Here is a 12,511-nt window from a genome sequence, read left to right as displayed (position 1 = left end):
ACCGGAAGTTCCACTTTTGGGTGGAACTCCGCTTAAGATGGCAATTTCCTTAGATGAAAATGATAGGAGAGCTTACTTCCACTTTAAGCAAGACATCTTCCTAAAACAACTCCTAGATAAATTAGTCGGATGGACCCTTTTCTGGTGAGCAGCATACAGAATAAATCCCTTGTGACTGAGGTCTCTAAATCCCCATTCACACGATCAGAATATCGTCCAAAAAATACAAGTTTCAAAGCGATCGTACGATAATCTGATTGTTAGTACACAGCTTTCGTCCGAAATTTTCCAAAGGGACAAACAACATTTTTTCTCGCACAATACCAGATTGTATGATTTTCATCCGAAAATTCAATAAAAATATATTACATCACTTCTGAATTTTTATTCTGGCGTATGAGAATTTTCGTACTTTAGTAACCTATTCGTTTTCGATATGGGGACTAGCATCCCCAAAAAAATGGACCATCATTCGTCCGATAATCTTATTGTGTGTACTAGGCTTTACACCCAGGTATATTGGTAGCATCAGGCAGGAAACGCTCGTGAAGTTTTCCCACTTAGTTTTAATGGTCACCTGTTTGATGCAACCACTGTACCAGAGTGAGGTGAAGCTATGACAAAGGCTCTGTCTTTGTATCTTCTATGTAAAATACACAATAAAGTCTATTTATTCACTTTTTTTTACCCAAAATGTATATACTTTTCACTCAGGAATTTTAACTAAAAAATGTGTGAATCTTGGATGCAAGTTATATGCATCTTACTTGAAAAGATTAATAAATAGACCCTCTATGATTTAAAACTATGACAAAAGAAATTTTTTTTTTTTAATTTCAGGAAATAACAAATGGTGTATTTTATAGGCATTTATTTAACCGATTTCTTCCCTCTCAGGTGAGCAAAATGGGGCAAAGTGTGGAATATCATGTAAAGTGGAGCAGGACGATCAATGGATGGGTGTCAGCTTGTCTAGACAACAGACAACAGATGGACAACTACTGGTTAGTGTTTGTATGCACCAGAATTTTAGGATATGTATTAGCTGTATTAAAGTGAAAAGAAAGGCCGAAATAACCCACACTTAAAATGTTGGCTCCACACTGCTCTTATACTGTATATTCTACATACAGTGATCATGTAACTGAAAATCTTTAGTTTCTCTGAGAGAGATGTGTGAGCCAACAACAGGGCTGAATTACAGAGAGTCGTGACGTCACCCAATTTCATAAGATGGAGCTAAGGGTCATAGAAAATAAATGCTCCAAATAATTATCCCGGGCCTTGATATATTGCCCTAATATATTGGTTAATAAATAGTCTGGGAGAAATACATTGCAGATATTGTGCATGCCTGCTGCCTAACAGCTGTTCAAGCTCTTCAAAGGCAGGGGACAGATATCTGAACAGCCATATCCCCTGACATGTTATGATCAAGCTGCAACTCACCACAAGTGTATATATTAATGTGCGTTAGGGACCTAGATTGTAAGCTCCTTGATGGCAGGGACTAATGTCATTGTACAATATATACACTCAATTACCAAAAGCATAGGGGCGCCTGCCTTTACACACATGAATTTTATGGCATCCCAGTCTTAGTCCATAGGGTTCAATATTGAGTTGACCCACCCTTTGCAGCTATAACACCTTCAAGTCTTCTAGGAAGGCTGTCCACAAGGTTTAGGAGTGTGCCTATGGTAACGTTCGACCATTCTTCCAGAAGCGCATTCGTTAGGTCAGGCACTAATGTGGACGAGAAGGCCTGGTACGCAGTCTCCTGTAAGCAGCCTTTTCAGAAGAGTTGAAGCTGTTAAAGCTGCAAAGGGTAGGCCAACTCAATATTGAACCCTACGGACTAAGACTGGGATGCCATTAAAGTTCATGTGCATGTAAAGGCAGGCGCCCCAATACTTTTGGTAATATAGTGTATTTAAAGCGCTGCGTAAATTGTTGGCGCTATATAAATACCTGTAATGAATAAATAAATACATTTCTTAATCAACAGATCAAGGAAATCAGGAAATCAACAGATCTAGGATCTAGGAAATCAGGAAATAGTATTTGTATTTAGGTAAAATAGAAATCCCGTTGCATAGAAACAAAAGAAATTGAGGGCCCAGGGGACTTTAACGAGACATGCAAGAATAGGTAAAATCACATAAGTTTATTGTAAGACATCTCTAAAAGATACATAATGTTACACACGACAAAGATGGTCATCAACAATGAACATTAAGCATTTCTATAGTACAAATATATGTATAAGTCAACGCATCAACAGTATCAATAGTCTGTGCAAGATGAGCCTCAGCGCGTTTCGCGCGGACACAATTTCGCTTCATCAGGAGAGAAGCATAGAAATCTTAAATTATAGAAGTAGCCAATAAATACAGATACTAAGGTCCACTTGCCCGGACCCAACTGTACAGACATATCCACATGTCCAGATTGTCAAGAAAAAATGCATTGAAGCGGAAAAATCAAGGATTTCCTCCCAAACAGAAAGGGAAAAAATTTTGTGCTGTTCAGTCTCCCGGGAGTTGGGGGGAGGGGTACCGGGCCGGAAGAACACACAGGGAAGGCAACCCACCAGATGGCAAGGCCAAGAGATGACAAAAAAGGCCTAGACCTAAAATGTCATGTCAGGCAGCATATGAGTGTGGAACCAGCCAGATGGACGTTTACCTGGCTGGTTCCACACTCATATGCTGCCTGTCATTTTAGGTCTAGGCCTTTTTTGTTATCTCTAGGTACCCCCCCCCCCCAACTCCCGGGGAGACTGAACAGCACAACATTTTTTCCCTTTCTGTTTGGGAGGAATTCAGTGATTTTTCGGCTTCAACGCATTATTTCTTGAACGTCTGGACATGTCGATATGTCTATACAGTTGGGTCCAGTCAAGTGGACCTTAGTACCTGTATTTATTGGCTACTGCTATAATTTAAGATTTCTATGCTTCTCTCCTGATGAAGCGAAATTGTGTCTGCGCGAAACGCTTCAAGGCTCATCTAAGCACAGACTATTGATACTGTTGATGCGTTGACTTATAAGTATATTTGTAGTATGGAAATGCCTAATGTTCATTGTTGATGATTATCTTTATCTTGTGCAATATAATGTATCTTTTAGAGATGTCTTACAATAAACTTATGTGATTTTACCTATTCTTGTATGTCTCGTTAAAGTCCCCTGGGCCCTCAATTTCTTTTGTTTCTATGCAACAATATTGGGACTGAGACGCGCAGGCTCCCCACACATGTCGGCTCAAACCTTCTCTGCATAGAGATCCCGTTAACTTCCCTTCACATATTTGTGTCATTTTCTCTGGGTCGTACAAGTGTTTGTTATTTTATTTTTTTTTTTTTACAGGTTTGTGGTCATAGATGGAAAAATGTCTATTATATGAAAGACAACAAGCTGCCACATGGAGTATGCTACAAAATACCTGCAAATTTGCGCACAGACTTACAGAACAAAATATGTCCATGTTATAAAGGTATGTAAAGGCCAATAGACTGCTGAATGATAGATCAACAGCATGGCTGAAAATTAAAGAAAAGCTTCACCGCCAAAATGTTACTTGAGTAACCTACAGCTTGCCAAAGTCAGACATTTGCCTTGGAAGTAAAGAAAAAAAAAAAAAGATTTTTGTATTCTATGTGTCAGGTTCACACTGTAACACCCAGAGGTGCTGTGCTACGTCAGCTGTGATAAAATTCAGACATGCTGCATTTTATCGCAATGTACAGGAAAGGATTGAATGTCACTAGACAGCAGTACAATCCACCAAGTGACATGAATCAAGTGTTACTTTTTACACTTCAAATAAAGTTGACACAAAAAAAAGAGAACTGTGCCATGGGCTGAAACACAAATTTCACCGTCCCCTACCACTGGCTCACTGCAATGAGGTTTGGTGTGCAGACATTGTGCACAGGCCCTTAACCTTCCTAGCGGTATTCCCAAGTGTGGCTCAGGGTTAAATTTCAGTGCCAAAAGCGGTAACCCCGAGCCATACTCGGATCCTGGTAGAGGGGTTACTTACCTTGTCACCGGGATCCAGCGATGTATCCCGGCGGTGTGTGGCGGCAGATCTTCCTCCCCATGCTCTGTGTGCCCCGACTTCCGTCTCCTGCGACGTGACGTTCGCAGGGGGGTGGAACCGGTGGCAAATTCAAATGTAAAACACACCAAACACAATGATACATTACAAAATAAAATAAATTCACATTAGATTACCCCCCAGTGCCCTTTCCTGCAGTTTTACTGTACTTTTTATGTATATATATGTATATTTTATTTTATGTATATATATAGTATATATATATATATATATATATATATATATACATACATACGTGTATATATATATATATAATATATGTATACGTGTGTGTATATATATATATATATATATATATATATATGTATATATAATATATATATATATAATATATATATATATATATATATATACATACATACATACATACTTTAACTTATTTATAGTTTTTTATTATATTATAATTTATGATTTTGTGTTTCAAAATTTATCATACCCGAGATGTTATAAAGAAGAATGCACGGTAATAAAAAAATCATACATAAATAGTTGGTTTGGGCTGCTCATTCTTAAGAATTACATGCAAAATAATGGTACCGCTTTCAGCACCTAAAATCCGAAAGAATCATACCGCCAGGGAGGTTAAAGGAATTTACACCATATTATAGATTCCTGGCAGAGCCACTGTGACTAACAGAGGGCAGGAGAGCAAAGCCTTAAGCTGGCCATACACTGATAGTTTATAAATTAAAAAAACGTAACCGATTCCTACATCCACAGTATAACCCATATACAACTGCTGCATCTGATTGGAAGCTACAGCTGTTCAGCCAGGGATTTTCCAGCAGGTTTCTTTGACAAAAGGTGAATGAACAGTTGACTTTTGTTGAGCGCATTTCATCGGGTTTCCCAGTAACCAACAAAAATTTGCACAGTGTATGTCCAGCTTTACTTTCCATCATTCTTCTTTTGTATAATAGAGGTAGATGTAATTTGCTCAAACATGGATTGCATGGCAATAGTTAATATCTATCCAAACCCAAAAACAAAAAAATTGTAATATTACAATTTTATATATTCCTTACCAGCCCTTGTATGAGATGGCTGCATTCCTTTTCTCTGAATATGTTTTCTACCTTTGTTTTCACCTGGTAGTCTTGAGAATAACTTGCATGGCTACATCACTTCGCTGTATCTGTGGAAGCAGCCACTGTTGTCATCTGGACTTTAAATTAATTGTAAAGTCTTGTGTTTTTTTAAAAATAACAAACATGTTATACTTACCTCCCCTGTGCAGTGGTTTTGTACAGAGCAGCCCGGGTCCTCCTCTTCTCGGGTCCCTCTTCGCTGCTCTTGAACCCTCACGATTGCCTAACTGACTTTAATTGACAGCAGCGGGAGCCAATGGCGCTGCTCCTGTGTCTCAGCCAATCAGGAGGGACTTGTGGACATCGCTGGATAGAGAAAGAGCTCAGGTAAGTATTTGGGGGCGCTGGGGAGGCTTCTACACACAGAAGGTTTTTTTATCTTAATGCGTAGAAGGCATTAAGATAAAAAAAAAAACCTTCTGCCCTCACAACTTCTTTAACCACTTTACAACCGCCTGCCGCAGATGTACTGCAGCAGGCAGCCGCTCCCAGGCAAATCACCGTACATGTATGGCGCTCTCTCTTGGGAGGCTAGGGGGCAAGCGGCTCTGCCTGACACCCAGGATCGTTCTCCGGTGAGAGAGAAGAACGGTCAGCTGTGTTTACCGTAATTAGTAGACGCGATAACTTTTGCGTAAACCAATCAAAATACTCTTATTGCGATTTTTTTTTGTACCAAAAATATGTGGCAGAAAACAAATTGGCCTAAAATGTTGAAAAATTTTGATTTTTACATTTTTTTCTGAGAATTTCATATAGCAGAATGTGAAAAATTTTTTTTTTTTTTTTTTTCAAAATTGTCGCTCTTTTTTTGTTTATAGCGCAAAAAATGAAAATCGCACAGGTGATCAAATACCACCAAAAGAAAGCTCTGTTTGTGGGAAAAAAAAGAACTTCAATTTTATTTGGGTACAGCCTCCCACGACCACGCAATTGTCCGTTAAAGTAACGCAGTGCTGAATCGCAAAATAGGGCCTGGACAGGAAGGGGGTAAAATCTTCCGGGGCTAAAGTGGTTAAAGTAGAACTATAGGCAGCATGAAAAGAATAAGGGAGGGTTATAGTCCCTGTGAGATTTTTTTTTTTTTTTTTTCGCCATCTGTGTCCCACTGTGGAGATTTCCTTTCACTTCCTATCCTGTAGCTAGAAAGGAAGTGAGAGGAAATCCCTGAAAACTTACAGAATTCCTTGAAGACATCCAGGTCACCAGAACTAGTGTACCTGTTGGAAGATTTCCTCACTATTACTTTTCTGGGGACGACCCAAAATTAGGGATTTTCTTTTATTTTCACTTTCAATGATAATGAAAGTGAAACCAAGAAGGAGGACCTGAAAATGAAGCGCATAAGGCTTATATAAGGGGACTATTGATAGGCATTGGAACACAAAGAAAGAGGGAAAAGAAGGAGAGGAAGAGTCAGCTATTAGGGGAAATTAATATTTTAGAACAATGGGCTAGAACGAATTGCACCCCAGAGCAGCGAGAATTAATTTAGACGAGAGGAGAAGTAACGGCGCTAATGCAGTACGAGACAAAAAATGCATTTTATATAGTGATGAAGGAAAAAATATACAGAGTATACAGCAGCCAGTCCAGTTCTATAATAATCAGTCAGAGTATACAGCAAACTATCAGAGATATGCAGCGGGAGGTGGTCTCTGCCAAGCATCTATGAGAGAACAGTTCTTTTCAGGCACAGTCCTTCCTCTCAGGGGTCTTCACCTTGGCCTCCCCCTCTCAGGAAAAAAAAAATTGCAAGCAATTTACATATATATGTTAATGCAGGCTTACCCCCTCCAGTCCTCATCAACAGGCAACTTCACTTCAGCCAGCTTCTCCATCAAAGGATGCCGGGGGGGGGGGGGGGAGTAGTCTGGCAATTCCTGGAGCAATTGGGGGGAGTCAATCAGGCCGATAGCCAGGGCCCTTGATTCAGCTCTACGGCGGAGAGATTTCAGGCTCAGGGTCCTTCAGCACCCTAGCACTCTGGCCGCATAAGCATCAGCCAACTCTCGGGCTCAACACTCCAGCACCCTGGCCATAATTGCATCAGGGGTGGGCAGTGACGGGCAGCGGCAAAGTTCAGCGAGGGCTCACTCCAGGGGAGAGGCATTTATGACAGAGAACACCAATAGGGTTTTTTTTGTTTGGTTCAATTGCTTTTTAAAGCCCACTTGAGGTTTAACACCTTATTTATTTATTACATGTATTTATTTAGCAACAGCAATTTCTCCAGCACTTTACATATACTATATATTGTACATTCATATCAGTCCCTGCCCTCCAGGAGCTTAGAATCTAAGGTCCCTAACTCACATTCATACATACTAGATCAGTTACAGTTTGGAAAGGAGAACATGCTAACTCCATGCAGATAACACTTTCTTTATCTCTTTATAATGCGGTACCCCTGTTCAATTTTTAATATTTTCCCTCAGTGAAAATGTAGCTTCTGGACCCCACACTTTATTTTTCTGTACTGACAGAGCTGAGTAACAGCTACACCCTTATTACAAGCTTGTTTACTTGGACTTGTATTGTAGAGAAGGGTCTGAAGTGTCTGTTAAATTACAGAGTGCGCTTGGCACTAAGAATGGTAAAAATTGAACAGCACAGTCATTTTTAGACACCATGCACAATTACTGTAGCAGAAGTAACACTAGAAAAATGGAGGTGGTTGGGGCAACGTCTTCCTGATTGTGACTTCAATATTTAGGTCAGCATTGGTCCTACAAACACTTCCTTTTCCAGTGGCTCTAGTATTAGAAGAACCAACAAACATTCCTCATGAATGTATATTTTGTGGGTTTTGGTCTGGTTGGGTTTAAATGTCAGAGCAAGTAGGTAGGGGATCCTGGATCTGTATTGTGGTTACATACATTCCCACCATACATAATATTAATTTTATATATATTCTATATGGATGGGGTAATATGGTTGTTAGCCTGTGATTGATTTACTGTACTGTTGACCTTATGAGTGTGGCCAACCCCTACTTAAAACCCACCCATCAGTGTTGTTACTGCATTTACTTGGTCTTTTTTAAAATCTGGCCATATGGTTTTCGTTCTCTGCAACATTACAGGAAGAAGAGTGGTTGGGTCTCTTTGCTGCTTATTTTCTTTGGTCACGAACTGATTATAATAGCAATGCAAGAATCCGAGTTTAGTGCTGAATTAAACATTTAAAGTAATTGCATATATTTTGAAAATGTAATTTAATGTTTTTGCTTCTTTTTGTTAGATTATGTTAGAAAGTATGGGGAAACGTATGGCTCTTGTCAAGCTGGCATCTCAAGCTTCTACCTAGAGGTAAGACTTGTGGAGTTTTAATTGATTTGCTACTCTTCCAAATTCCAATTAGCTTAGCTTGGCAAGCATGTATGTATAAAATTCAAATGGTAAATATACATCTTTTGTTTTAGAATTTATAAAGCTTAAGGCATGACTAAGCTTAGTAGAGCAATCAGGAATTATCTATTGGGCTAAAGTGTAATTCACTGAATTAGACATTTTGTATAGGTCATACATTGGTCAACCAGGTAGTGCATGGATAAGCCTTGACTTTAATTTTTAGAGCACATGGCATGCTCATTGGATATGAAAGTCCAATTTAGAAGAACTGGAGCAAAATTTGGGCACAAGATATAGGTGCTGTCCATACAACTGATAAGGTTTAATTTCAAAGAAAAGAAAATATTTTGGGCAATAGTGCATTTTTCTCATAGTTCCTAAGTGTCCTTCAGGGGAGATAAGGATTTGTAGTTAACTTATGACTTGTTTTCCAACTAAAGTTATTGTGTGTGGTCTTCATTATGTAGCACCCTATAGGTAGGTGCGGTAAATGTATAGTGGGCCTTGTCTGCCTAACAGCAGGGCCATGTTTTCTTTTGGCCAGGGTGTCATGGTTTCGAGGTGTGCCTGTTGAAGGGGGAGTCTCCCCAATGGTTCCTGTGAGAGGCTTCTCATAGGGCAGTGGAGAAAACCCAATCAGGGGACACATTCAGGCTTGTAACTACCCCAGAAGGCAGATTATGCCGCAAGGGATTCTGGGAGTGGGTATAAGTCTGAGGGAAGTGCGTGGCGCGGTGTCTTTTGCGGGAGCAGAATCCCAGGAGGGAGAGAACGGCTGTCTCTCCTCCTGTCTGAGGAAGCCGATGTCTCAGGGTGTCGCCTGAGAATCCAGAGAGTGCTGAGTTGAGCTGAGGGGATCTGGTGTGCCGAGAACCAGTGGAGAGCGAGAGGGGTCAAGTCCCAGGAAAGCCTACACAGGTCGTGAGGACTGAGAATTACCCCTGGGTGTCTGCCTGAAGTGTTAGAGGAGACCACTCCGGAAGAGGTTCTGGGATCCAGCATCAGCTAGCTGTAAAGGGGGTACCTAGGTTGAGGACCCTGAAATGACAGAGGGGGTACATAGTCAGTGGACCCTGAAGAGTTAACAGTTAAAGGGGGCATCTACAGTTTGGGCCCTGAATTGTACAAAGTATCAGTTGGGAGTTGCAGCCATACAGGATTTCACCACAGTCTACCTCAAGCCAGCGAAGCCTGGAGGGAGTAGTCAGTGACTCTGCAGTGCAAACATTGTAAAAAGCTCTTTATTCTTCAGTCCTGGATCTTCTGGACTCAAAGTCGGGCTTCTAGCACTTCTTTCAAAGTGTGTGTTACCAAGCGTCAGTGAACGCTGGCTAGCGTCATATGTAGATATTAATCCTCAGTCTCCCGCCCAAACTGTGTGATTAACTCCGCGCTCTAGGTAGCACCAGCAAACTGCTGGTAAAAAATTCTAAAACTAAAGCTGCCACTTAAACAAATATAAAATACTTGATAACAATAAAAAAGGAATAATAGTAGCGCTAGAACAATCTAAAAAAGTTCCCGGAAGAGTTCCTACTATCACCCGTGGATGATCACCAAGTTAACAGTGCGGTTGATAAACAGTCCTCACAGTCTTTTAGTCAAATGATCCCATAGGTGAAATATGAACATCAGTCCACTTTCAGATCTTCAATCACCATAAAAATTCATGTATTAATGATGACAGTGTTTGGATATATGCCAAAACTCCGTGGCTAGCGTCAGCTGGCATCAAGGCAGCGTTAACAGACATTTTCTGGATAAAGTCCCAAGTTGTATTTAGTTGAACCTAAAGGACTCATTCCCTTCTCCCATCCCCTTAAATACAATAAAACCACAAAACCAAGATGCCGGAGTTGTCAGTGTCTCAGTTTTCACACCCAGGGTCGCAGCTCACATGGGCTGGAGAGGTAACCGGTAACAATGGCAGACTCACATCAGGCCCAATGCCTGGAAAACCTGATACAATTACAACATACAGACTTGTGGGCATAGTTCTAAACAACAAATGGGAAATTTACCCGGGTTTAAACATGGGTAACAGTTAATTTGGGCTAGAAGGTGTCATCTTTACAAAATGATAGTAAAACTATTACTTACTGTGCTACAATGGATTAAAGGGATCTTTTCCAATGACACCAGGACCGCCACCTCTCGTTCCACCTGTGATGATGATTTCAGCTTAGTACCTGCTTGTATTATGCCTAATACTCTCCAGTGATACATCCTCCTAGTCTGCATCTTTTAAAATAGGAAACAGACTAGGAGAATCACGTGACCTGATTCATTTGATGATTTTATAGTACTTTCACAATTTGCTTTCACTTATTCTTTAACAACATATGGCCATCTGAACAGTACAGTCCAAAAACAGATTTGTATTGGAAGCAGGCAGGTTGCGGCCTCCAATCGTTTTTTTTTTTTTTTTTTGTGATGTCATTCACATGTTTTTAAGCAGTATAGTATAGTGGGGATACTTTTTTTTTCTTTTGTTACAAAATGATTAATCAACTTAGAATAAGTACAGTACACATGTTTTTTGACTGAAGAGAACAACACATAAAATCAGACCTAAAAGAATATTTAACCCAAGATCAAAACTGTAATATATTGCAGCTTACTGGCCCTGGTGCATTAGTTTCCATTTTTCAGTCTAAGAACATTTTTGGCAAGTACAGGAAATAGCTGTTGATTTTGCCAGAAATACAATGTCTTTTATTACTGCCTGTGAGCTGACCTGGAAGCATAAAACAATAGCTTTCGTCTGTAAACTACTTATGTCCAGACCCTTAATTTGGCTCCTTTCATTGACACAGTGGAGGAGTTGTTATAGCCATCTAGGGACAGGAAGTGTGTTATTCACAGCATTACCAGACAATAAATAAAAAATGTGAGAAAAAAAATACAAATGCAGCCACTTCATTGAAGTACAGTACTGTTAAGCTGCAATATATTGCATTTTGTTTTTGGGTTTAAATATGATGTAATGCCCTAAGATGTCTATTGTATGTTTACATTTGTAGATGTTTTAATATATCATGCAGTGCAAAAAATATGGCTTTTTTTTCCAGGATTTAATCATTATGGGGGCACCTGGATCATTCTTCTGGATGGGCTCTATCTTCGTGTACAATACTACAGAGAACAAGATTTACACCTTTGACAATAAAAATAACACCGTAAAATATGGCAGCTATTTAGGTAATTCAGCTCTTATTGGTATATGTTTACATAGTGGACTGCAACCCCCGGGACAGAAGTTGAAGGAAAGCTCCTCAGTGGAGACATACCTAAGGCAGCACCAACGGTTCAGGTTGTAGGACAATCTAGTATATGAGGGACAATTAATTATACATAAGGAAAGGACAGCAGAATTGCCACAAATGAACATTATTAAAACTGCCATGGTAGTTTGATCTTTAAAAGTGTTTAATAATATGCATAATGTTGCTTAAGGGTCCATTCACACTAGCGCGACTTGTCAGGCAACTTGGTCGCCTGACAAGTCGCGGTCGCTCGCTCGCTATTGAATAGTACAGGACCCGTTCTAATAGGAGCGACACAAGTCGCTCTGACTTAGAAAAAGGGTCCTGTACTACTTTGGGGCGACCTGGAGGCGACTTGCATTGACTTCAATTATATGAAGTCCGTGCAAGTCGCGCCGAGGTCGCCCCACAAAGTCGTGTCGCGCCAATCTGAATGGGCGCTAAATGAAACAAGAGGTGTGCATTAATTCATATTAAACACTGGATTCATACTTATTTTAAAGCTAAAAGAAGTTTGTGCCCACATTATTTTCTTTACACTCTGTTCCAGTGTATCATTTGTTCCAAAGCAAAAGATCACCTAAAAAAACTGTCAAGAGAGAAATATAAAGGCTGCCATTTTTGACCACTTCCTTTGAAAATGCCAGTTGCCTAGCTGTCATAGTGATTATCTTATTT

General features: G+C 40.0%; 1 protein-coding gene across 1 annotated transcript; it reads left to right on the top strand.

The window, feature by feature from the left end:
- Nucleotides 1–897: 897 nt before the first annotated feature.
- Nucleotides 898–11,768, top strand: LOC309544074 (integrin alpha-4-like; the record flags this gene model as incomplete). The annotated part of the gene is made up of 4 exons (XM_082276460.1): nucleotides 898–1,004; nucleotides 3,373–3,499; nucleotides 8,458–8,525; nucleotides 11,639–11,768. Coding segments are annotated over 4 exons (432 nt in total), but the record flags the coding sequence as incomplete, so codon positions are not given.
- Between the last annotated feature and the right edge of the window lie 743 nt (nucleotides 11,769–12,511).

This window comes from Pelophylax lessonae (assembly GCF_965119305.1).
Source record: "Pelophylax lessonae genome assembly, contig: HAP1_SCAFFOLD_813, whole genome shotgun sequence".
Classification (NCBI taxonomy): Eukaryota; Metazoa; Chordata; class Amphibia; order Anura; family Ranidae; genus Pelophylax; species Pelophylax lessonae.
This window is presented reverse-complemented; position numbering and strand designations above follow the sequence as displayed.